At 40.2% G+C, this 24,082-nt stretch overlaps 2 protein-coding genes across 12 annotated transcripts in view; one reads left to right on the forward strand and one right to left on the reverse strand.

The window, feature by feature from the left end:
• The window catches only part of LOC140951772 (uncharacterized), a 44,485-nt gene extending 37,963 nt beyond the window's left edge, over positions 1 to 6,522 (forward strand). For all 10 annotated transcript variants that reach the window (XM_073401110.1, XM_073401117.1, XM_073401115.1 and 7 more), the window contains 5 exons: positions 58 to 156; positions 591 to 698; positions 858 to 925; positions 2,735 to 3,614; positions 4,791 to 6,522. In XM_073401110.1, the coding sequence (XP_073257211.1) occupies positions 58 to 156; positions 591 to 698; positions 858 to 925; positions 2,735 to 3,614; positions 4,791 to 5,552 (1,917 nt within the window). In that variant the 3' untranslated portion in view covers positions 5,553 to 6,522. The remainder of the gene's footprint in view (positions 1 to 57; positions 157 to 590; positions 699 to 857; positions 926 to 2,734; positions 3,615 to 4,790) is intronic.
• A 4,785-nt stretch (positions 6,523 to 11,307) lies between these two features.
• LOC140953112 (focal adhesion kinase 1-like) overlaps positions 11,308 to 24,082 on the reverse strand; it is a 34,275-nt gene continuing 21,500 nt past the window's right edge. For both annotated transcript variants that reach the window (XM_073402608.1, XM_073402607.1), the window contains 17 exons: positions 23,020 to 23,117; positions 22,605 to 22,680; positions 22,259 to 22,359; positions 22,064 to 22,179; positions 21,654 to 21,754; positions 20,774 to 20,863; positions 19,552 to 19,756; positions 17,447 to 17,526; positions 17,189 to 17,220; positions 16,979 to 17,087; positions 16,453 to 16,715; positions 15,706 to 15,876; positions 15,089 to 15,263; positions 14,467 to 14,522; positions 13,986 to 14,135; positions 13,697 to 13,777; positions 11,308 to 12,973 (listed from right to left, as the gene is read on the reverse strand). In XM_073402608.1, coding sequence (XP_073258709.1) covers positions 12,761 to 12,973; positions 13,697 to 13,777; positions 13,986 to 14,135; positions 14,467 to 14,522; positions 15,089 to 15,263; positions 15,706 to 15,876; positions 16,453 to 16,715; positions 16,979 to 17,087; positions 17,189 to 17,220; positions 17,447 to 17,526; positions 19,552 to 19,756; positions 20,774 to 20,863; positions 21,654 to 21,754; positions 22,064 to 22,179; positions 22,259 to 22,359; positions 22,605 to 22,680; positions 23,020 to 23,117 — 2,117 coding nt within the window. In that variant the 3' untranslated portion in view covers positions 11,308 to 12,760. The remainder of the gene's footprint in view (positions 12,974 to 13,696; positions 13,778 to 13,985; positions 14,136 to 14,466; positions 14,523 to 15,088; positions 15,264 to 15,705; positions 15,877 to 16,452; positions 16,716 to 16,978; positions 17,088 to 17,188; positions 17,221 to 17,446; positions 17,527 to 19,551; positions 19,757 to 20,773; positions 20,864 to 21,653; positions 21,755 to 22,063; positions 22,180 to 22,258; positions 22,360 to 22,604; positions 22,681 to 23,019; positions 23,118 to 24,082) is intronic.

Genomic DNA, 24,082 nt, shown 5'->3' on the forward strand with positions numbered 1-24,082 from the left:
CTTAGAACAAACGAACTTGACTCACCAACACAGTCGTGTTTTTCTCATGTTTAACAGATGGGCAACACCGCTCTTCACATTGCCGCTGCAGCTGGCTATCAAGCAGTAGTCAAACTGCTAATGGAGTATGGAGCTTCCCCGTTAATCGAAAACGAGGTTTGTCTAATGATGTGGCCTTTCTTCTAGATTACATCTACTCTGAGTGCTAAGACAAATCTCTTTGCCCCAAGATAACCATCGTTCGCCTCTCCTTCAGAGTGTGTGCCCGTTCTTCGTATTATAGATTGTAAAATTTTTAAAGTGTCGCTCTAAAACGGCCCGTTTTAAAAATTTGCAGGTTCTAAAAAATGAGGACCTTAAGAGTAGAATTGCATCTGTATCCATAATACTGGTGGGAAAAGAACTGATTCAAATACCTGAATGATACCGGTTCTATAACATTTGTCAAAAAGTTCCTTTTTCTTTTGCAAATGTTTAAACTGACGCGTGTATTTGAATTTTTATAAAAGAAATACCAGCTAAATTTCAAGATGATAAAGCGGACCATGAGAGTCCCTGCTCCGTTTTGAGTTCTTTTGTTGTTCTTTTAGTCTGAAGATGTGGCAATCTGTAATGCTGCTAAAGAACGTCATATTGAAGTGTTGGATTTCCTGCTAACTCAAAAGCTTAATCACGAGAGACTTTTGAGCAACAGAAAGGTATACATAATGTCAACTATTTAAATCATGACCCTTACAATGGATAGACTGTGTAAAGTAACTTGCAATTGAATAAAGTTAAATTCTAACTTACGTTTACACTAACTAGTGCTTGATTTATATTTATTCTATTTTTGTTGTTATTTTTGTTGTACGCAGTTTTTGGTTGACCTTGTTACATGTTCCCGCACGTGTAATCAAAAGCCTTTGATGAACTTTATCCTAAGGTTAGTATTAAAAAACCAACTTAACGCTAATAACAGAGTGTGACACACGACAGTTCCACTAACCGATAAACCTATGGCCCTTGAAAATCTTAGAAGTGTCTCGAACTAATCAAAGACACTTTCTAGATCGAGTTGTTTTTTAGGAGAGGGGGAAACCGGAGTACCCGGAAATAAACTCTCGGAGCAGCAGCTGCACACTTCAACAAACAACTACAACAATTGATTAAAAGCGAATGCTCTCATCACTGAACCACCTGGTCTAACTCCTTGTTTATATAAAAACACTTTCCGCCTACACTCCATTGTGTGGGTGTTACTTTTGCTTTTGATTCTGTGAGAAGCCTCATATTAGAGGGTATTGTGTCTCACAAATTGAGCTGTTCTCAAAATCTGATAGTATCTTTGATCGAATTAAAGCTAAATAAATAAGATTCAGACAGCAAACTTTTAAGCTATCAAATAATTTGAAAATCAAGGAACATCCTCCTGTTATATCAAGCTATAAGCTTCATAAAATATTAAAGCTAAAGATATTTTCCAACGTCAGGAATATATAACAGGTATTACAAGACGCCCAGAATACCGGTCGTGTCTCTAAGCTCTTGTTTTTGGAAGAACGTCATGGTGAACAAGCCCGATTTGATGACAAGGTGTTTGTGTAACGGAAATACAGTGAAACCTCTATTAAGCTGACACCCTCTATTTAGCGGACACTAAGCCTGTTCCCGAAACGAACTACTGATATTTTCCTTTATAACGAACCCCTATTCATGCCAGCGGACACCTCGTGGCTAATTTCTATTGTTAAAAACCTCTATTAAGCGGACACCGGACTGAACTGACAATAGTAGTATTGGATTACGTTATTAAAATACTTACTGAAGTCAGTTAATGTTTTTGCATTTACAAACAAATTAAAGTTGGTAATGAAAGGTAACGAACTTAAACTCTGGATAGCTTCTTTAACAACATACAACTTTATCACAGTACGGAGTAACCGCTGAATGTTGATCGTTAACAAACATTGCGCAATTTTTACAACCCTTATTAAGCGGACTCCCTCTATTAAGAGGACACTTGGGAAGGTCCCGAAGGTGTCCGCTTAATTGAGGTTTCACTGTACTTAATTTAGAGCAGCAGTAGATCGGCAAGAAAAAAAAAGTTCTTCAAAACACATGCAACAAGAGAAGCATATAATTGATAATTAGTTAAATAACAAACAAGTGTTTCGAGGTTTTCTTGCGAAAAACTAACATTGAAACGGAAAAAATATGACATTACTTTGACTATAATTTTTAAAATTATTTTCACTCATTCGCGTTATGCGTGGGAGAGAGAGGCCGGCCGCTCTTTTTCTGTAACGGCAAGTAAATAGCTTGCCTCTAAGGTTAATAACTTTTAGTTTATACAGACATCCTGTCTTTTCAAATTAAAGAGAGGTACACGCAGCTGCTGTCGTTTCAAAATTGTAGTTTTTAGAATTTTTTACAGGAGCATTGTATTTGTATATATCTAGTTGCTAGCCTTATCCACTTATACTTATCTATGCTTATAGGTTATTGTAAATTTTTTGAAAAATTTTATTTTATACTATGTAATAATTAATTTTATACTTTTTAAACATTTATTTATTTATTACACAATTCCATAGGTGAGGGCCACAAGTTTATTAGTGCCGGTTTTTTCCACTATTACGAGCTCAGTATTACGTGTCACCCCCGTTAAATAAAGTCTGATTGATTGATTGACTTTTAATATTATATTGTGTGATGAATTGGTTCAATTCTTTGTGTTTTTGCTTGTTCCCAGTGCTCCCGCTCCAGTACACATGTCGTCGTTCCTTTCGCGCCATTACCGCATCGAGATTTCCAAAAACAAGGAGCTCGCAACTGACCTGGACATAGCAAGCAGTTTCTGTGAGTCAATGGCAAAAGACCTAATAAGCATATCATGCGTAGAGAATTCTGGGGCAGTACTTAATTCAATTGATGAAAGAAACGTGGCGTTTCTTGATTTCCTCATCGAATGCGAGCTGAAGCAGTGCGTGTCACACCCATTGGTCCAGCAGTACGTGTCGCAAATCTGGTTTGGCGAGCTTAAGTGGGAAGACTGGAAACTAATGTTATTGTTTCTTGTTGCACTTCTCTTTCCACCTTTCTGGGTGTATCTGTCTCTACCGTTCAAGAACAGACATCGCCAGATTCCCGTCATAAGGTTCATTTGTCGACTTATTTCACACCTATATCTCATTCTTCTTTTGTGTTTGACCGCAGTGGTTCCTTGGAAATACTCAGGCACTATGCTTGCTCCTCATTGGTACGATTACTTTCTTTATATTTGGATCATTGGGATGCTGCTCTCGGAGATCACCAGTGAGAAAGAACGAAGCGGACCTGGATGGTTCCCCATAATTGTGATCTTACTGGTGCTGGTCGCCGAGCTGCTAAGAATCGTCGCCGTGGGCTTCGACAAGAATCCCAGACTCGGCATTGCGTTCGCGAGAAACCAATTTCTTGGGGCAGCACTTATGTTAAGCGTACTTCAACTTCTTGAATTCCTGTCCATTCATCGTTTGTTTGGACCATGGGGCGTCATCATTGGTCATCTTATTGTGGATGTTGCCCGGTTTCTTCTAATATTTGTGATTTTCTTCTCCAGCTTTTTGCTGCAGCTACTCGCAGTTCTTAAGGTAAAATGTTACATGAAAGTGAACCCTTTTGGGGAAATTATAGGGATCATTAAGCTTGACTCAATCGATTCATGCCTCTACAGTCCATTACCATCGCCCAGTTTCTTCTGTTAATCATTAATTTCGTTTGAATGAAAATTTTAAATTTGTTGTTTAGTATTTCCATTTAAACCCAGAAGGGTACTAAGGTGGGGTACATAAGGAGTTTTAGGGTAAGGATGTGCCTCTGGACAAACCTGGAACCCCAGGCCTGTACCCCTTAGTTCAAGTGACTTTTGCTACCCTATACTAGACCCCCATACTAGACTTAACACCTAAAATCCCACCTTATCCTAGAGTTACTACTTTCCAGAAACTACTGAGGTCACCTGCGAAGTCCAGCCAAAACAAAAGCTCATTGAGGTTGCGGGTAAATCTAAATTTGCCCATTTTATTTTCTGAGTGTCAATTTCCGGTTTCCCTAGTTTAAACTAAATCTGCAACCAATTAATCAGTTTCCTAAAAATTATACCATGGTCTAGACCCAAACGCTCTTCTTATTTCTAAACCTTATCCCACAATAAATAGCGTGCGTAGCATGGTGGTTTTGGTTGGGCGCGCAAAGAAATAAAGATGGGCGAGGGCAGCGAAACCGCGAGGAGATTGGGGCTTCGCCGCTAAAATTGTCCCTTTCGTAAACGGTCGCTGTCTTTCTTAATTGTTATATCAATAATAGATGACCCTAGTCCTTTCCATTATTTTTAACGTAAATTCAACTTGGGCTTCAACTTCTTAGACTATTCAAAAACGTATGTTTTGCCTTATAGTAACTTAATCCAGGGAATATATTCCATCCATCAGGACTACAAGCTTGGTTACCGATGGTGGCATAGACTGTTAACATGGTAGGGACCGTTTACGAAAAGGAAATAGGCTTCCTTGCTCGTTCGCGTGCGCATTGCGCGCGTTTTTGCCGCTTTGCCGCTCAGTAGTTCTCCCGACAAAACCGCCATGCCACGCAGGCTACACGATAAAGTGCTTAAAGACCATACTTTTCACAGCAGGGCATGCCTGTATTTCCCATAAAGGGCATTACCTCCTAGGCAGATAAACCATTTTCCACAGTACTTGTTAAGTCCTCAATGGACCAATCAATAAATAAATCATTTCTTTTCCGGTCTTTTTTATTATTTTTAGCCCCTCGATGATCTCGATGAAAATGATGACTCGTACAAAACAGTGAGCACGTCGCCAAGTTTCTTTAAAGTTGGTGAGCTTTTGTTCTTTGGTCTGTTCGGTCTGGCGACTCAATCGTCCTTTTCTACTAACAGACCATCACACATCCGCGTAATGACAGAGTTTGTGTTTGGCATGTATAATGTCCTAATTATCATTGTTCTCATCAACCTTCTAATCGCCATGATGAGTGATACTTACCAGAGACTTCAAGAACAGTCTGACGTCGAGTGGAAGTTTGGACGAGCAAAGCTGATTAGAAACATGGAACGTGAAACGTCCAACCCAATACCCATCAATCTCTTCTCCAAGCTGATACACATCTTCAAGATTCTTTACAAAACGCGGTGTCGCTGCCGCAACGTAGAAATCGCTTCTGAGGAAAGCAACCTTAATGGTTCGACCATTCCGATGCAGCGAAGGCGAAAGAGCAACAATCTGACGGTGGAAGATGGCGTTCTTGGGGATGCGTCCACAAAGGAATGGGATCTAATCTATTCAGTAGTCGACTGGTTAACTATTGCTGAGAAATACTTGGACAGTAAGGGAGAAATAGAGCCCAGGAAGAGAGGTAGAGGTCAAAATCGGCGAGAGCGAAGACGAACGTTAATGCCGACACCGATAGCCCAGCGTCAAGGAAAAGATAATCGTGGGTTCCAGTATAGTGATGTAGCTGATGCCACTATCGTGAAAATGAACGTTGTAAATTCCCTGAGGGTTTAAACTTTGGCCGTGTTACTAGAACAAAGAAAACGAAAACAAAAAAACATGCACCCACCGCGACAGAGGTCTGGAAATCTGAACTCAATAACGCGGAATCTCAAAAGATTTTGCTTCTTTTTTTATATATATAGATCATTTGAAACGTACTGAGAAAGTATCTCGAATTTGATTTAAAACAGCCCAGTGTGCTTACTATTTTCTACTTAGTTCCGGATGTCTGCATATCGTACCATAGATTCCTTCTTGTGCCTCTTGTATATGACTTGAAATAAAGGGATCTTTGAAACAGTCCCTTATATGGTTATCCAGATCCAAGATAAAGCGATATTTGCTTTCGCTATCGCTTTTTTTTAATTACAAAACCACAGGAGACCTACAGGAGATATACGCTCCTAATGTACAGGTGGAATCGAAGTTTAGTTAGGTTAAGACCCTGGTAGAGTTTTTGTTGGAAAGTTTTAATTGAGCAGCAAAATGACGGTTCACTTAATAATCTTTTTTTCCATTTTAAACATTTGCCATCTACTGTTTACCAATAACATGTCGAATGGGTTTGGACGTATGTATTTTGCACTTTCAAACAATGCATACATACATTCACGGCGTATTTTTAGTGGTTAGCTAGGTCGTGAATATCACACAAGAAACAGGGTCAGCTATTTTATTTGGACGGCGGTAACCCCTACAGTTCATTCCTGGAATGCATGCTGTGGAAAAAAAATAACCTGCGAATATAGCCGTCTTTCTTCGCTCCTCGCCGCTAGAGACGTTTTGTAGAAGAAACGAGGAGAGACGGCTGTATTCGCAGTCAAGATCGAAAGTAGATTCAGTGTATATATTCCTCTAGCGGGATTAAAATTAAGCCCATCATTTATACCAACATCATATGTTATGTGGTTTACATTTAGGCACGTTAGTTTGCAAATTCATGTAGAGTTCAGCAGCTCAATAAAATACAATTGAAACTTCCTAAACACGATCCTTGTAGTTCTTGTGACACATCTCTCTGTTGCAAAGGGACTGATGCATAATTATTTATTTGTGCAGGACAAAAAAAACCATACGAAATATGTGTGATAAACCCAGAGTGATTCTATCAAACATGTGCAGGCAATAAAAGATTAACATTTTACTGGAAAATTTGAATAAAAACCATATTTACTTGCCCATCACCACGTTTTTAAGCAATGCATATTTTTGTGCACTTTTGCGAAAGTGATACGGAGGGAACCGGCAACAAGAAATGAGAAATTAAGTAAAAACAGTCATAATTAGAGGTCAATGCAGATCTAGCGAGAACTAAGGGAAGGAAGGAAGGAAGACTAAAAGTAAAAGAAGTTAGACAAAACTGCTTATCTTCAGAGGTCATGCAATGGCCCCTCCGCTCTAAAGGTCTTGTTACGTTGTTTATTTCGCATCTCGTAAATTTAGAATCGGAGGCTTTTCCAACGTTGGGTTCTGAGCCCCCCTTTTCGGAGGATTCATCGTTGTCTTATGAGTCTAAATCGAACGATGTTTGCTGTTTCTGTGAGAGGCAGATTGCGCAAATCAATTCATGCAGTACTGGAAAGACATTGACGCGCCTCGCTTAATTATTGACACCATTGAATTTGGTTACAAATGCCACTACTTCAAATTCCTCCACCATTTGTTGCGAAGAACTATAAGTCAGCAGTTCAAGACTCCGCCTTTGTTGAGAGTTCTATTAGTGAGCTTTCAAGTTTGGAGTGTATTGCGGAGGTATTCACGCCTCCAGCAGTGTTAAACCCATTATCCGTTTCCATTCAGAAGTCGGGAAAAAAAACGCTTGATATTGGATCTTCGTCATGTCAACCAGTATCTCTTTAAGTCCAAATTCAGATGCGAAGACATCTATTGCAAGGGAAATGCTGAACGCTGGGGATTTCATGTTTTCCTTTGCTTTGAAATCCGGCTACCACCACGTAGAGATTTTTCCAGGGCATAGGCAATATCTCTCCTTTTCTTGGACTTTTTCATCCGGTCACACTAGCGCATTGAGGATAGAAATGCGCTTAATAAGAATCTATATTATTATTTTTATTTTTATTTTTTTCATTTCTTTTTAGTCTTGCCCTTTGGCATCAGTTCCGAGCCCTATTTATTTAGTAAAGTTCTAAAGCCGCTAGTCAAGAAATCGAGATCAGATGGAAAGTCGATAGTTGTCTTTCTAGATGATGGCCTGGGTTCTGCTGGCGGTTATATCAAAGCCAAAGTAAAATCTCCAGTTTGGCTGTTCATTCTGATTTATTGAAGTCTGGTTTTATTTCAAATGAAGAAAAATCCATTTGGGATCCAACTAGCCTCCCACGCAGGCGTTTTTAGGGGAGCTCGAAAAACGAGTTCCCCTAAAAACGCCTGCGTGGGAGGCTAGGATCCAACTTAAGTGATCACTTGTCTCCGCGACAGATAGGAGAATTCAATCCATGACGGAAAATTTACTTCACTTTCTGGGGCGTCTGAGGGCTCCCTTTACCAGGTTCAGCAGGTTCGCGAGCTCGCCACTGGATGTAGTAAGATTATCTCCCTTGGGAACTGTGTTGCGAGTGTAACTATAGGCTTATGACCAGAAATACCTTTGCTGTTGTTAATTCTACACCCAATTGGAATTCTCTCGTTTCCTTAACACCCAAATGCATAGACAACGTTGCTCAAATCAATGATGTGCCTTTGTGGCCTGTAAAACGCAAGCCGACAAAGATTGTTTACTCCGATGCGTCTGATTGCAGTAGAGTGTGGCAATGACATACCTAATGACCTACGCAATAACATGCGTCACGACATAGGAGTATATGTTGTAATGACATCCGTGTTAAAGAATGTGCAGTGTGTGTTCGGATAGTCCAACGCAGATGCCTGTTATAGAAAATCACCCTTGAGGACGACACCTGATGACGCAGCCTAGATAAGCGTAGTTACGCTTCATCAGTATGGAATTTCTGCGCTCGTTCCTCAGACGTCTTCTCGCGGAGAAACCACTGGTGGCATCGCGAAATGTCGGCTGTTTTCTCAGGCTTCCATGCACCCCACGAAATTTTGGCCTTTTAAGCCAACTAATGGAGATAGGCCGCATATTCGCGAAGATGCGATGTGTAAATTGACCGGCGGTATTTATTAACTTACAGTTGAACGATATGAAATCAGGTTTGTACGAAATAAGAGTGTAAACAGAGCGACATTATGTGAAGGACGGTTAATGAGCTGGATCTGAAATCTTCGATAATAGTTTTTGTATTTGATTTAACGATGGTGTAACAGTTTGTGGAAGAAGGGGTCATGTTATGGGACACATTGTCGCAAAATCCAACAGCCAAAAAAAAGTCCTCTGAGAGGGCATGAGCTCACTGGCAATGAGTAGTCTGTACAAAAACCACGTGCTTGCAAAACAAACTCGTTCTTCAAGGCAGTCATTTTGTGTAGCGACTTCTAATCGGCACGTGCACTTTTTGTCACTGTTACCTGCTGTAAGTGCTTTATAGCACGTAAGGTTGGTTCGGCGACCACAGGCAAGTTTAAAACTTTTACGGTAATTTCTTGCCAACATAAGCACGGAAATGTTGTAGCGAAATAACCATAAGGTGAAATTTTTAAGTTGCTTTGAAATTATGCAAATTTGTGACATTTTAATTGAATTTTTACATAGTAAAAGTGACAGTTTCCCACATTCCCAACGATTAAAAAATATTCTTTACTAGTAAAACTCAATCAACACATAAAACAATTACAAATATATAGAAATAGCAAAGACATTAATTTGGCGAAACCAATTCGAGAATTATTGGAAGTCGAAACAGAACGCGTTTCCTGTAATATGATATTTGAAATACCATTCCTCGCGAACGCCAACACCTTATGTTTTTAAAAATAAAAACATTTTTAAAAAGCCCTAAGAACAATCAGTATCAAATTCCTCCGTGTCATACGGCAATGCTGTATAAAACAGAGTAAAAAAAAAAAGACAAAACGGAGATAGCAGGTATCGAACCCAGTCCCTTCGGCCCCGAAGCTCACGCGCTACTGCACGAGAACAATGGAAATGACCTTACTATCATCCATTCATTCATTAGTCGAGCTTGCTTTATCAGAGCGAGACTCCAAAAATGCAAGCGGTTTTTCTTTTCGTGTCTTCCCCAAATGGTAGTCATGGTCCCAAGCGTTCCTAGCGGAGACCGTGGAAACTGGGGATAAGAATCGTGACGACTTTCATTGTATGCAAATGAGTCTCGTGATGAGCATGCGGTTTATTTTCGACGATGACTGAATCGACGCACAAAGTTGATCACGTTTTGGCTCTTTGGCAATGACGTCATTTTCCCCGGATCGAGGCCCTTGTAATTCTCCACTCGTATTAAAAAGTAAATACCCTTAAGAATACTCGACCGTCGATAAAGTAGGTTGTGAGAAAATATTATAGCGGAGAAATCCTGTTTTCTGGTGTACGTTTCTCCGAATATTGACGAAATTACTGGAACTTAACGGTTAAATAGATTCGACATTGCAGATTCACTTCGTTGTATGCATTTAATTGACAGATTTTCGCAGTTGTTAAGACGTGAAGTCGGGTTGCACTTTATAAATACTTGAGATGTCAATGATTTAACCTTCAACTACTCTACTTGCAGCACTTTATGTCCATGGAATAGAAAGCTACAAAAGACGTCGAGCTTTTCCGGAACGGGTCGGTCCACGAATTCTATCGCTTGAAAGCGTTGATTACTTTGGAACAAGTGATTACTAAAGTGGTCGCAAAACTTCGATGGTGAGGGTAACTGGTTGGGTGTTGTAACCTTTCATTGTCTGCAAAGGAGTCTTGTGATGAGCATGCGGTTCATTTTCGGCGATGATTGAAATGACGCGCCACTTTCACCACCACCTTTCCTTGATTTTCGTTTATTTACACACGCGTTCTAATAAATTCAGAAACGAATCGTCGAAATCGAAACGTTGTGTTAAACTTTTTTCGCTTCTTTTTATTCTTGAGTGTTTGAAAACAATTTAACTTGATTCGTAAATCGTCGAAAAATACTCGACCGTCGATAACGTAGGAATTGAAAAACTTTTAGCGGGGAAATCCTGTTTAGTGTAGAATTAATCGCCTCCAAGACTGCGAGCAATCTCTTATTTCTCTTTTGAGTCACAGCAGGTCGAGAGCATAAGTTTACTTTTTCGCTCGCCGGCGTGGCTCTGAGGAAAGAAGGACGACCGCTCGCGGTGTAATCGTCTCCTCACTTCTTATCCTATCTCCAAGCAAGCGAGACTCAACGCTACTAAGAGCGTTCTTGGTCACTCATTCATTCATGCCGCCTTACTGGTTATAAGCCAGTAAGCTCAAGAAATAAAATACAATCAAACAAGCAATAGAAACCGAGAGTCGTGTAGCTTTGAAACGTGCAACAAGGAAAGTACCAAAATGTTCACACACAAAAAAGTTCAGGGGAAGGTCTGCATATGAAATGCATATGCTGGCTCTATTGATTTCGTTGCGTGGCCACCACGGTAGACACAAAGGGTCATTTAAGTTTTGCAACCGAATATCATCCCTGCAGTATGTCTCCCAACCTTGGTAACTTTCAAAAGTGAAATCTCAAAAACAGAGGACTTCCAGTCTTAAAATCTAACGACAAATCAACCCGAGAGAACTGCTACTGTCATAAAATTCTCCACAAGAAACTCTGCGAGTGTCAAGAGCTAAGGTTTCATTCTACCCGGACAGTTAAACAATTCAAACACAGAAAACTCAATTCATAAATTGCTTTCTTTCCATAAAATTAGGGAAATGGGTACCGTACTAAAATGTACAGAAGGTTGTATTAAAGACCATTTCATTCTTATTTACATCAAATTACTATGCACAACAACAGCTCTTGAAATAGGTTTAAAAAAATACCTCATAACTCTGTTCCCGAACAAATTTAATACCTATTATTATTATGCATTACTATATATTAATAACGCCAATCAAAGATTTTAAAATTTCATTACAATCTTTGCATAAAAACGCCTGCATATCACAGTTCAGATAGTTAACAGGTAATTTAAAGACAGGCACCAGAACAAGGGATGATGTTTTAAAGGTGTCTTCTGTAAAGCTAAGATATGGAAGTTTGTTTTTTCTTCTTGCAAGGCAACAGTGGATTGCAAAGTATATAATCCTGTTCTGACGCAACTTACGTATAAGTTACAATTACTTTAACCTCACCCTTAACCTCGGCTTTTGTAGCAAAAAAGCTCCATCATTAGCCTCAATAATGACATATCCTAGAGTAAAAAAACTGCGAACATTTACTTTATAAAAGCGTCGACAAGCCGCAGTTAAAAAACGCATAATACTGGATTCTTAAGATCACCCACCTTAGACAAAAAAACAAGGAAATATTTTTGTCGGATTCAAGTCCCACAAGCAAGTATTGTATCTATATCTTTCCTTGGAATTACGCATAAAACTCAAAAGCCTTTAACTAAAACATTAGTAACTACTCACTTCATAAAGAAGCAATTTTTATACAATTCTTCTCTATTCGCTTTCGCATTGGCTTTTTCCCCGAGTGATGGCGTTACCACTAGCGGCGTGAGTGAGCCGCGCAACGCACTCTAAATTAATCAACAACTCAACCTTCAGAGGTTTTAGTGGACTAGCTATCAAATAAGGGCCACTAAAAAGTCCCCAGCAATAACCTCCAAACACCGTCTTTTGAAGAAAATTCAAAAGTAATTTCTATTACTACCGGGACGGGCGTGATGCTTTGCTTAACAATTCAAATCAAACAAAAGTTTCCTTCCTCGTCGTCTCATCCTTCTAACGAGAGTCATTTTATAAACTTCCATATAGGTAATTGCAGCCCTTGGAAAGTTAGAATTCAAGTGCATTCAAACAAACAACACAATTCTGTACTAATGTGTGTCTTTCAGCGTTCGACAAAGTCACACCTAGAGACCAAAGTCGCTGGCAATTTTGTACATACCTTAATAAAACGCGGAAAAACAAACAAAAATACTTGAAAGCAATGTATAGTCGCTTTCATTCAAATAATGGCGGTTAAGGATTTCATTTAACAGCAACCTCCTCATAACAGACTAAGATGACGGTTCAACAAGATCGAAAGTAGATTCAAGCCACTTCCTAGAGCACCAGACCATACTCTGTGTCCTCCCGGCGTCCAGCTTAATCCAACAAACTTCTCATCAGTCGTTTAAACAGTAGACGACATTTTAGAGGACTGTTTCCTGGCTGCGTCCACCACATCAAACAGATGCTTGGCATCCACTGCCAGGACGTGGGCAGCAGAAAGCATTCCTCGACGATATTCTTGGTCCAGAGTAGTGGTGCTGTATTTCTGCGCCATCTTCATCGCGTTTATCAGTTCAGCCATATCAGAGGACAGCACCTTATGCGCCATTTCCACCTGAAAACAACGTTACGCTAACTGTAAGAAAAATCGGTCAAACGATGCGCGAAAATTACTGCGACATTCAAGTACATCTTTAGGTTTTTACTACAGTACTTCGAGTCAAATCCAAGGTGCTCTTTGTCTGGGTAGGAACTGTATGTGCCATTTAGCAGCTCCGTTCTCAAGCGCTTTGCAAACGAACTCACCAGTGCTACGTTGTTTTATTTATGGAGTTGTTCTGAAAACTGCCTTTCATTTGCTAGGTGGCACTGTCATGAGAGTAACCGTAAAGTTTGGTTTTGATTTGAACTCATGGAAAGGAGGCCTTAGGACCAAAAACAACAATAATCTTAATTGTTCTTTTATCATGATAAACCTGTGGGAACGAAGTGAGGGAAAACGCTAAAGAAGAGCAAACAAGCCCGAAAGGATACTCTAGTAAGTAACGCTTGAAATTAATGGGAAATTCTAGCACCATTCAAAAGATATGATATAAGTTGCTTCTGTTAAGCTGAAGCTTGGCTATTGATTGACCGCAGCTAAAGCAGTCCCAAGGGAAGTAGTTTGCGTGGCAGGCGTTTGAAAGGGAAGGGAAAGGAACTTTTAGGCGCGAGAGAAACGCGATTCTCTTGCGCCTAAAACTCCCTTTCCCTTCCTTTTCAAACGCCTGCCACGCAGGCTAAAAGGGAAGAGGCTGCTGTTAATTATACTACACCCGAAACAAAAGAAGAAACTTACCTCCTTGTGTGAAGAAGGGTCTAGTTGGTGAATTTCGTCATCGACACGCGCCAATAAATCCCTTAAAGAAAGACCAATTGTCTGCAATAATAAAACGAAAATAAACTATCAACATGCAAATTGGCCTGACGATAACAGACGAAATCGCCCAGTCTCAAACTGAATAAATGACACCAACAATGAGCTCACCTAAGTATTAATTGTTTTTAAAAGCTTCGGATTTCAAAATTTACGGCTATCTTGCTACAAAAATTAGCTGTATAACCTAACTGGGGCAAATGTACAGTACCTTGACAAAGGCCGGGTAATCTTCTGATCGCGCGAATGGCAGACCATTATTAAGACCGATAACTGACTGTACGACATGAGTGGTGTTAACGAACACGCTGTCAGATGAACGGTCTTCTTTGGGGTCATCTTCTCTTTCTGTCGCTAAACTCTGCGGCACAATGCAGAAAGAAAATGGTAAATAAACAAAGAAGGAAAATATCTTATTTTCATTAAGTTTCACTCCAACTCCTCACTTGAGCTGACCTAATTCAGATGCGAACTAAAACTCTCAGTTATTTGGTGTTTATTGGTGTTGCGGAACTATTTTCATACATATCTACACGAGGCCTCCAGACAAACAAGATGATACAGAAAATCCTTCGTCCCCAACAACAAGAAAAAAAATACTGTTTACTACTCAAAACGCCTGAATGTAACGACTTTGCCACTGCATGCACGGGGCTGACCTAGCAGTGTGATTATTAGATAAGAAACCTTACCGTGTCTGCTATTGTAGCAGCTTGATGGCTTGGCGGTTCCAGTGCAGTGCTGTGATCTAATTACAAAAATCTCTGGTCAAACACATTGGGTTGGACTGCTTCACGGATCGGCTAAGATAAGATATTTTGTTTCTTTTAAAACAAATTGCCTCGTGCTCTTAGGAAACTGGACTTGTGATACAACTTCTTTCATGGCCGCCTTAAGGTAACGTCAATGCGAGTGTCATTACAATAATTCATGGGAAAAGGATGCAGCTAAAACATGAAGTTCTGGGGTCTGTCTTACATTGGGTCTCGGAGAAGAAAGCTAAATTTGAGTGCAAGCAACTGGATGTTTATTACTTCACACGATAAATACAGTCACTACTACTCCGAGACTTGACAAGATTATTCCAAACTCATTGATCGTGCATCGGTGCCTCTAACTCCTGACTAGAGTCTACAACTGCGTCAACTTATGTTGATTTTGGTCGTCCTCTACTTCTATGGCCGTGGGCTGGCTCCCAAAGGAAGAGTTTGTGTACTGGGAGATAGGGGTCTTTGACAGTGCCCAGCGAGCCTCACTCGTTAAAATTCAATCTCTATTTGTCTAAAGCTTGGCAATAGAGAATTTATCACTTACATTCCTTAGCCGCTGGTGGTTGGCGCTGTTCAATGAAAGACCCAGATCCCCGTGGGTTGTATGACTCCACTGCTATTGACACATTATCCTCAAGGGAGAGGAGTGTGGGTGTTTTCGGCGTCTTAGGAGTGGTGGGAGTCTTGGGCGTCCTGGGAGTCTTAGGAGATTGCTGCACCTACAGAGAAAATATCACGAACAGCACATGAATTCACTGCATGCACACTTCTCAAAGTCGTTCTCTTCGGATAACACACGAACTTGACTTAACTTAGCGACCAGCGTTCAAACAAAACATCACTGGATGATAGAGAAGAGAGAGCGTGGAAATCCACGAGAACCTACAGGTAAATTCACTATTTCTTTAGCACGAAAAAAACTTCAGATGACCATCATCTTTCAGTTCGTAAAACATGTTCCTAGAGTAAGACATGCCACTTGCAACTTTGGTTGGATTGGATTCAACTGTTTGCCTTTCAGTAGTAATTTAAGGAAACTGCAACTGATAAGGTAATAGTAAGCCAGGAGTTGGCTAAGGCTGCTATGGCAACAATTTATGAGAATAAAAATTGGAAATGAGAGAAAAAGAGAACTGAGAGTCATAACAACAAATAACATACCGGTGGTGGTGAGAATGGCAGCTGAATGTTAAGTTCTTCTTGTTGAAGCCATTTGGAATCTGCTTCTGATTCAAGTCTCTGTAGCCGAAGACGCGCGTGAAACCTTTCACGTTCTTCTAACTCCATCTGTGCTCGTTCTTCCTCTTCTCGACGTTTAAGCTCTGCTTCGCTCTGTTTGGGAACAAAAGTTGAAAGAAAACCCATATAACATGTTAAGTATTTGAAAAACCTCTTTATTCAAGTACTAATCTTGCGCTCCTTTGTTTGCTTTTGTGGAAAAAAAAAAACAAAAAGAAGGAAGTCAAGTTGGCTCGCTAAATTAAGGGGACATCTACTTTTCACAAACCAAAAAAACGGCTTACCACAATTTGTTTGCTTGTAATACGTGCGACCTTAAGCGTAGAACACGTGGTCAGAGCGTGTTCAAACCTTGTTATGTAGCCCGGCTACCTTCCTACCCAGACTGCCTGTGGAGTTTCTTTCCTATTGTTTTTGTTAATGGACTGACCCTCCTGTGTTGGAGTGGCCTGTCTTGCGTCGATTCCACTGCTCCAACGAGGCCTTTACATGAGCAGTTTCCTTTTTACCATCATTAGTCGATACCAAATTGTCCGATCACACTTGTTGACAGCTAGCCTTGCGCTTACTTTGCTTGAGGATAATAACGGTGGATAGACATTTCCGCCGATTTTTTAGTTACACGTGTATGTAATACAAACAATTCTCAGACGCACTAGTTCAACTCACCGGCAAATCGATCAGGGGGTCTCGAGTTTTGGTTGGGCTGCCAAGCGGACTTGTCACTGGACTTTTATAATTCTTTGGAAGAGTATGACTACCTCCCATAGAATACCGAGAGGGCTGCTCCATTAGAGCGTTGATACCGCTGGCTTCGTGATAAGACTTGAAGTTTCTGGGCAGCGTACGTGATGGGGAGTTAGGGGAATTCGGCGATTTGGGTGAAAACGGCGACATCGGGTCTCCTGGGTACTGTGGTGACTGGACTGCTCCTGATGAAGCAAAAACATGTGTTCAATGCGGAAATTTAGGAAGTGTTAGGCTTCTTAGGAACACAACACCAGTGACTTAAAAAATGAGCTGGAAAAAGTGCATTTGACAAGACAATGGTAATCTCTGGTTACATACTAAACACAAGGCCGATGACTACGATTTGAAACAAAACACAAAGAACAAAGCCTCCTTCTAAAACCATTTTCCAATCCTTCAGAAAATACAGTTCCGTTTGCAGAGCGAAGTGAAAACAGGAACTCACCTCTGGGACTTGTTACTCCTCCGCTGCTGTCAAACGTCGGTGCCGCGGAGGATTGGGCCGAGATTCCTGGTATGTGAACGAACGAGGGCTGGACCCCAGGCCTAGACGGCTGCGAGGAGAGAACAAAATCAGATCATTCTGACAAATTCTTTTTGTTAGTGTTTCATAGAGGAAATTAATAAAATAAAAAAACACGTTGAGTTTCTTTACCTTTGGAGGGGCTGCGGCGTCTGATATTGCACCTACAAAGCATCAACACAGAGTTCCTATTAGTGAGCCACGAGCCAACAATAACCAATAGACGAAAAAAATACCCTAGTACTACTTACATCGGGTTCTTTAGCGTTAAGCTCGCTAGTAGCGGTTTGATGTAGTCCTTATTGGTCTATTATAGCGAAATTGAAAAGGACCTGGACTGCACGTCTGTCTATAACTACAGCCATTACAGGCCTGACTGACTAGCCTTACCCATTGAAAGGGCTTGTATTCTTCGAGTTTCTCTTCGGACTTTTTCATCTTGTTGAAATCTTTCCTCTTGGACTATAACACTGGACAACAGAAAATTATCGATAAAGTTGAAATACGAATAGTTAGTTCCATACACAATCCTCACTGTTATCACTAGCGGTAACCTGCATAGCAGTCCTTTCCGTTTCCTTTAAGACAAGCAGGAGAAACGCAGGAGACACGTAATGACGAGCAAAAAAGTAGGAGCGGTTTTTTATTACCCCCTCCGTACAACTGTGCGACTTGCACGCTTTTCAGATGCATAAGTTATTGCATTTACGCTAACGCGTGGGAAATATCCGTTAACTCAGCTGCAAGCTACTTCAGTTTGAATACAAGCTAGAATCACCGAAAGTCTATCGAAGGGACGGGGCGGCTGTAAACAATCAGGCTACCATAAAACCTTGTCGCCGACCATTGCGTGACACAGAATCTCACGTGAGAGTGAAATATAACTCATTTGAACATTGTACCCTTTTGGGAGGCTTTCGTAAATATATAATATTAGAGCGGTTTTCGTATGACCTTGAAAAATGGTTTCCGTACGTGTTTGTTACTTGTTTTATCAGCCAATGGATGAAAGGAACAAAACATGGACTCTTCGTTTTCCCGCCAAAGAAAACCCTAATATGGAGAAGGCATTGTTCGATTGACCAATCGTATTGCAGTATGACGTCAAAGCAATTTCTAGAAAGTTCTTCGGGCATGAAGGTTTTTCAGCCGAGCGTTCGCTTGACCAACCAAAAACCAGGTGCGTTTGTATCCGTTCGATAAACCAATCAAATCGCTTTATTTCCGTTCGTTTGTTGTTTTTGTTTTGTTCGCGCGTTTTCATTTCAAGGTCATACGAGAGAGAGAGAGAGAAAGAGAGAGATCGAGACGCGAGAGGGCCTAGGAAATTTGTGACCGACTGTAAGAAGTTAGCCAGAACAGACAGCGAACAGCTTTTAAGAGAAAACAATCCACTATAAAACACACCAAGATAAAGTGGAACCCCGCCTTACGGCCACCTCGGTAATAAGGTCACCTCGTTATTAAGGCTACTTGTTTGCCCGGAAAAATGGCCACACATTTTCTTGTAAAAAAAAAACCTCGTTAATACGGTCACCCGTTAATACCGCAAACGGCCACACCCCAAACAGCAGAACCTTTTCCAATTTCACCACGTTAATACAGCCACTCGTCAGAAATTTCGACATGACAATTTCATTGACCTAAAAAGCTGTGCTTGTTTTTGTATTGTAAAAGCAGTCACAATAGTCACTTACAATGTATTTATGCGGTCTAATATCCGGTTTTTGAAAGTCTTTTATGTACTTTAGGAAAGTTTCAAGTAGTTTTAGAATTATGGTACGCGATATCTGCATTCCTGTTGTTTATTAAAGCGAACACAGTTGTACATGAAGTGCGAATGCGATGTATGGTGTATTTGTTACTACGGTCCTCAAGTCATGAGATTTGACCCTGCCCCGGCAATACGGCCAACCCGTTAATATGGCCAAATTTTGCCGGGCCAAAAAAAAGTGGCCGTGATAACGAGGTGACCTTATTACCGAGGTGGCCGTAAGGCGTGGTTCCACTGTATTTCTGGTATTCTTGCTCTAGTCCTTCTATTGACTACTGACAGCAGTTCGGCATCAGCTGAAATCAAGTACTTCAATTATACCAAACCTTGTACTAGTAAGTAACTTGCCTTAATACTCTATTTCTCTCAAGTTTGTATTTGAAGCTCCAGCTGAAGCTTTCCGTTCTCGAAGCCTCGCCGCTTATTTACCCTCTCGCCAACGAGGCTATGAAATGAACTTGTGGGAAATTCTCAAAGTTCTTGTTTTCGTCGGACGAGTCTTCTTTATCGTAATCCGAATTTTAGACCTCCAAAATGGCATGTGTTGCATTACAAAGAAAGAAATCGATCGGCTTTCTGGCTCACGCAACGCCCTCTGGGACACTGAGTTAATAATTAATAGTGTTCATTTTTGGGCGGACAAATCAACCGAATTTATAAACTAGATCCGCCTTACAGGCCCAATTAATAAGAAATATAAATATGACCTCTTGTCACCAACCTGAGTCGTGTCTTAAGGTCTTGAAAGGTTGGTCTCTTTGATGGCTCATACGACCAGCACTCAGTCATAAGGTGATACAAAGCCGGCGGACAGTTGGGTGGAAGAGGTAACCGCTCGCCATTTTCTATCTTACCAATCACTTCATTGTTTTTAACGCCTTGAAAAGGTTTGATGCCGTACATGAGGATTTCCCACATACACACACCTAAAAAACAAAAAAGAAAACAAACACTTCCACATTGAATAAAAGTTCAATTAGATAAGGTTAATGTATCTGAAACTGTGGTAGGCCAAGCAAAAGTGCCAGCTGTAAGGATTGTTAGGAACCTAAGCACGTGATTTAATATGAACCTCACCATGTCTGTACATATAAATAATACGTGCCAAGCTGCTATTTATCATCTGTATAATATTAGACCCATTAGCAGGTATTTGAGTTATGATGACAGGAAATCTATAGTTCAAGCAGTTATAATGTCACGTATAGATTATTGTAATAGCCTCTTGGTTGGTGTTCCAGCCACCCAGCTAAGCGGCTCGCCTTGTTAGTAATGTTGCAGAATATAGTCACGTTACTCCTACACTTGTTAATTTACATTGGCTTCCAGTTACGTATAGGGTAAATTTTAAGATAGCAATGCTGGCTCATAAGTGTATCTATGGCAACACACCTGAGTACCTTAAAGGTCTAATAAAAGTTAAGAGTACAACCAGACTAAATTTTAAATCAGATGAGGACATGCAAGATCAAAAAAGACACTTGGAGACAGCTGATAAGCCTTCAAACAGGTCAGCTGACGATAGCGGGGGTATACAGGATTCACTATAAACCTGTCCATGCAACATGGTTGCAATTTTTATTTTTTGATGCTGGTTTGCCTTGATATAAGCTAAACCAAAATTCGCTTTTTCTTTTACTTTTTACCATTTTTTCCCCTTCTTTTTAAAGGCTAACAGTACACTTAGAGTAGACCCTCATTTTCCCCAGGATAGTAGAGCGAGCGAAACACGCGAGCCTGCGTGAAAGGGAAGACGCAGCAAGGAGAGAGAAAATCATTAATTTTTCTCTCGCGCGTGTTCCGCCCGCTTTATTATCCTGAGGAAATATGAAACTATTTGTAACCTAGTTTGAAAAAAAAAATGGATACACAACTGCCACTTGCATCCAACGTGGCTTGACTATTTGCCCTTCTCAATAATTATCCGAGAAAGGAAAACTCACCAAACATCCAAATATCGCTAGCGATTGTAAATCTTCTAAAGTTGATTGATTCCGGCGCCATCCACTTGATCGGCAGCTTCCCTTTTGAAGCTTAACACCAACAGAAAAGGAAACAGTCAAGAACACCACCAATCTTAACTTGTAAAAACTTGTAAAAAGAAGCTTTCAAATGAAATGTTTCAGCAAGGTATGCGCAGAACTTACGGCAGGAATATGCATTTTCATGCGCAGAAGAGCTCAGGGGTTGAGACTGTTTAACCAGCCTGCGTAGCAGGCAGTTTTTTGGCGAGTTTTTCATTTGTGGTTCGTTAAGTAAGACATAAGGCTGCTGAGGTGAAACGAAAAAAAGAGGGGGACGGGGCGAGGGGAAGATGGCAGATAGAAAAAACCGCCGCCTTCTTCCGCAAAGGAGAAACGCACGCAAAAAAACGCCTCCTATGCAGGCTACTGTTTGACGAGCCACAGCGTTCGTAAGCATGGTGGAAAGTACTGAGAAATGGTTTCAGATGGACAGTATTGTAGACAATGCGTAATGGTGGAGATAAAGCGGTAACTCTAACTTTCCACCATGATATTAAAAGAGATGGCGAATCATAAGCCAGGTGGATAAAATGGATGCTGCTTTCAAAGTCAGTGAAACAGGTGACTCAGAACACGTATGTGTATGAACCTAATTAAATCAGTGTCCTCAGCAGCAGAGGTGGCTCCCACGAGTCTTTACTCTCCTACGATTAGTCAGTAGTTCACTCTGTAGCTCAGAGGGCTAAGATACCCAACCAGTCAAGGTCTTTTAGGAATCTCGATCAGAAGTCATTTTGTTCATCCCACGTTCTTCGAAATTGGGATTTTTCGCAGGATTTGGATGGGTTAATGAAGTTACCTTTGTAATAAGCCTGTTCGTCGACCCATCTTGATAAACCAAAATCTGCTAATTTAACACACTTGGGAGTACACACTAACACGTTACGGGCAGCTATATCCCTGAAGCAAAAACAGCCATAATTAGTTTATTACCATCAAGAATTATCCAAGGCTTTCATATTTTATACTGTGGGGTACTGAAAGCGCATTCATCACGGTTCAAGGTTCACTTCAACGCTGCTACAGGAAAAAGTGGACTGTTAAAGAGTTTTGTGAATTACATGAATATTTGAAAAACTATGTAGAAAAACAAATTGCAAAATTAACTATTACCAATGTTTCTTTAGGAGCCGCTGAACACGTATGGAGAACAAATCAGAGTGTACAGTGGCAGAAAACAGTTTTAAATGTGCCAAAACTACAGCCTACCTGTGTACGAAATTCTTGCTCTCAAGATATGACATTGCCGTGCTGAGTTGGAAAATGTAACTAAGAAGTGTTTCCAAGTTAATTGAATGTCTATTTTTTTGAAGATATGACCTCATCTAAAAACAATCAAAACACAAAGAATGAACAGTGTCATAAAGTGGTGTAACAAAGAAACAGATTTGAAGTTCTTTTTACCTCTCCATATGCGGCCAGCTCCATTACAATGTAAAACTCCTCATCCATACACACACCTATAAGCTTTATTATGTGAGGATGGTCAAACTGTTTCATTGTGTCTGGAAAAAGAATAAAAAATCACTTAGTATCTATTTTTGATTGCAGAAATGGTATCATTACAGTCCAGTGGAAGACACAAGGCTTTTCACCGAGAAGCTTTAGGGGCAATTCTTACAGGAAACCTATTCTCAACCAAGTGTAAACAGATGACGGAGATTAACGGAGATGGATTTACCAATAAAAAGTATTCATACGTTAAAATAAGAGAAAAACCAAGCATGCAATCTAGGACTGCTCCACTTACATGCTTCTTCCAAGAATTTCTCTCTTGACTCTGGATTTTTACATGACTTGATTGCAACTTGTAAGTTAGGATCATCCTGGTAAAGACATCAAAATCATGACAAAAACCATCATATCACCGTGATGAGAGTATTTAATATAATGATAATGACGATAAAGATCACATCGACGATGGCAAGACTGAACACAGAATTAACCAGGCCAGAAACCTCTGCAACTGAAAACTTGGAGAAAATAATTTAATACAAGCATTAAATTGATTTTGAAATGATAAGCTATTATCTGTTATGTTTTGAAAAAGTGTTTGAAAATGTAAATAATAGTAGGACCATTTAAAGAAAACGTACTGTCCAGCTGTCTGGCTTTGTGACTTCTATTAAGTTATCATCATTCACACTTAAAATGTTTCAACTCACCAGACTGTTATAGGTTCCCCGATGTACATCTCCAAACTGCCCTTGTCCAATAATTGTTTCCAAACGTAGTCTATTTTTCGGAATCTCGTAATCTTTGGCTAAAGTGAGATAATTTTACTGCTTTTAAAATACAGTGAAAGGGTTATCATTTTTTTTTAGTCTCACGAAAGAGCCGTATGCATACAGATGCAAAATCTCTTCATTTTCCAGTCGGACCCAAAGGCATGAGCAAAATTTAATGTTCAAAAATATCCCCAACATAAAAACCTTTTCATAAACAAACCTTCATTAATTAATGATAACGATAATACCATTAGCAATACAGTCGACTCCCGATAACTCGAACCCTCGCTAACTCGAACCGAAATCGATTTCCCCTGGATTTCGTTCATACATTTACTTTAATTTTACCCTCGGTAACTCGAACCCTCGATAACTCGAGCCTCCCGCTAACTCGAAGTAATTTTTGTTTCCCCTCAGATCATTTCTATATAAATTTACCCTCGATAACTGGAACCATGGTTTGAGCGCTTATAAAGTCGGGGAAAAAAAAACAATGTCATTACTGGGTTCCGAAACATTGAATTTTTAATGTTGTGGGCATATAGCTTACTAGTGGAGGCTAATGTTGTTTGTTACAAATCTGACATGAATAGGCTTTGCTTCTCAAAACAGTTTTATACTCTATTTAGGCTATGTTTTGTTACGTTACGTTCTGAGTTATATTCCAGAAGCATCGTTCCATTTTAACTTGACATTTCTACAGTTGAATGTGATTAAAATGTTCACAGTACAGTAAAAACTGGTTTTCCCTTACTTCCGGCTATTTGCTTTAAGCTCCCGATAACTCGAACTCTCGATAACTCAAACTTTTTTCGATTTCCCTTGAAGGTTCGAGTTAGCGGGAGTCGACTGTAATTTATGAAGGTTTCAAATGTGAGACAGCGGAATAACTTTGACTGATATCAATATGTACAGATGAATGTCATCAATTTAATATCTTCACCTATCCCCTCTTTCCTCCAAGTGCCTTGTGGCACACAATACCTTGAATGTCATCAAT

This window comes from Porites lutea, chromosome 11, assembly GCF_958299795.1.
Source record: "Porites lutea chromosome 11, jaPorLute2.1, whole genome shotgun sequence".
Lineage (NCBI taxonomy): Eukaryota > Metazoa > Cnidaria > Anthozoa > Scleractinia > Poritidae > Porites > Porites lutea.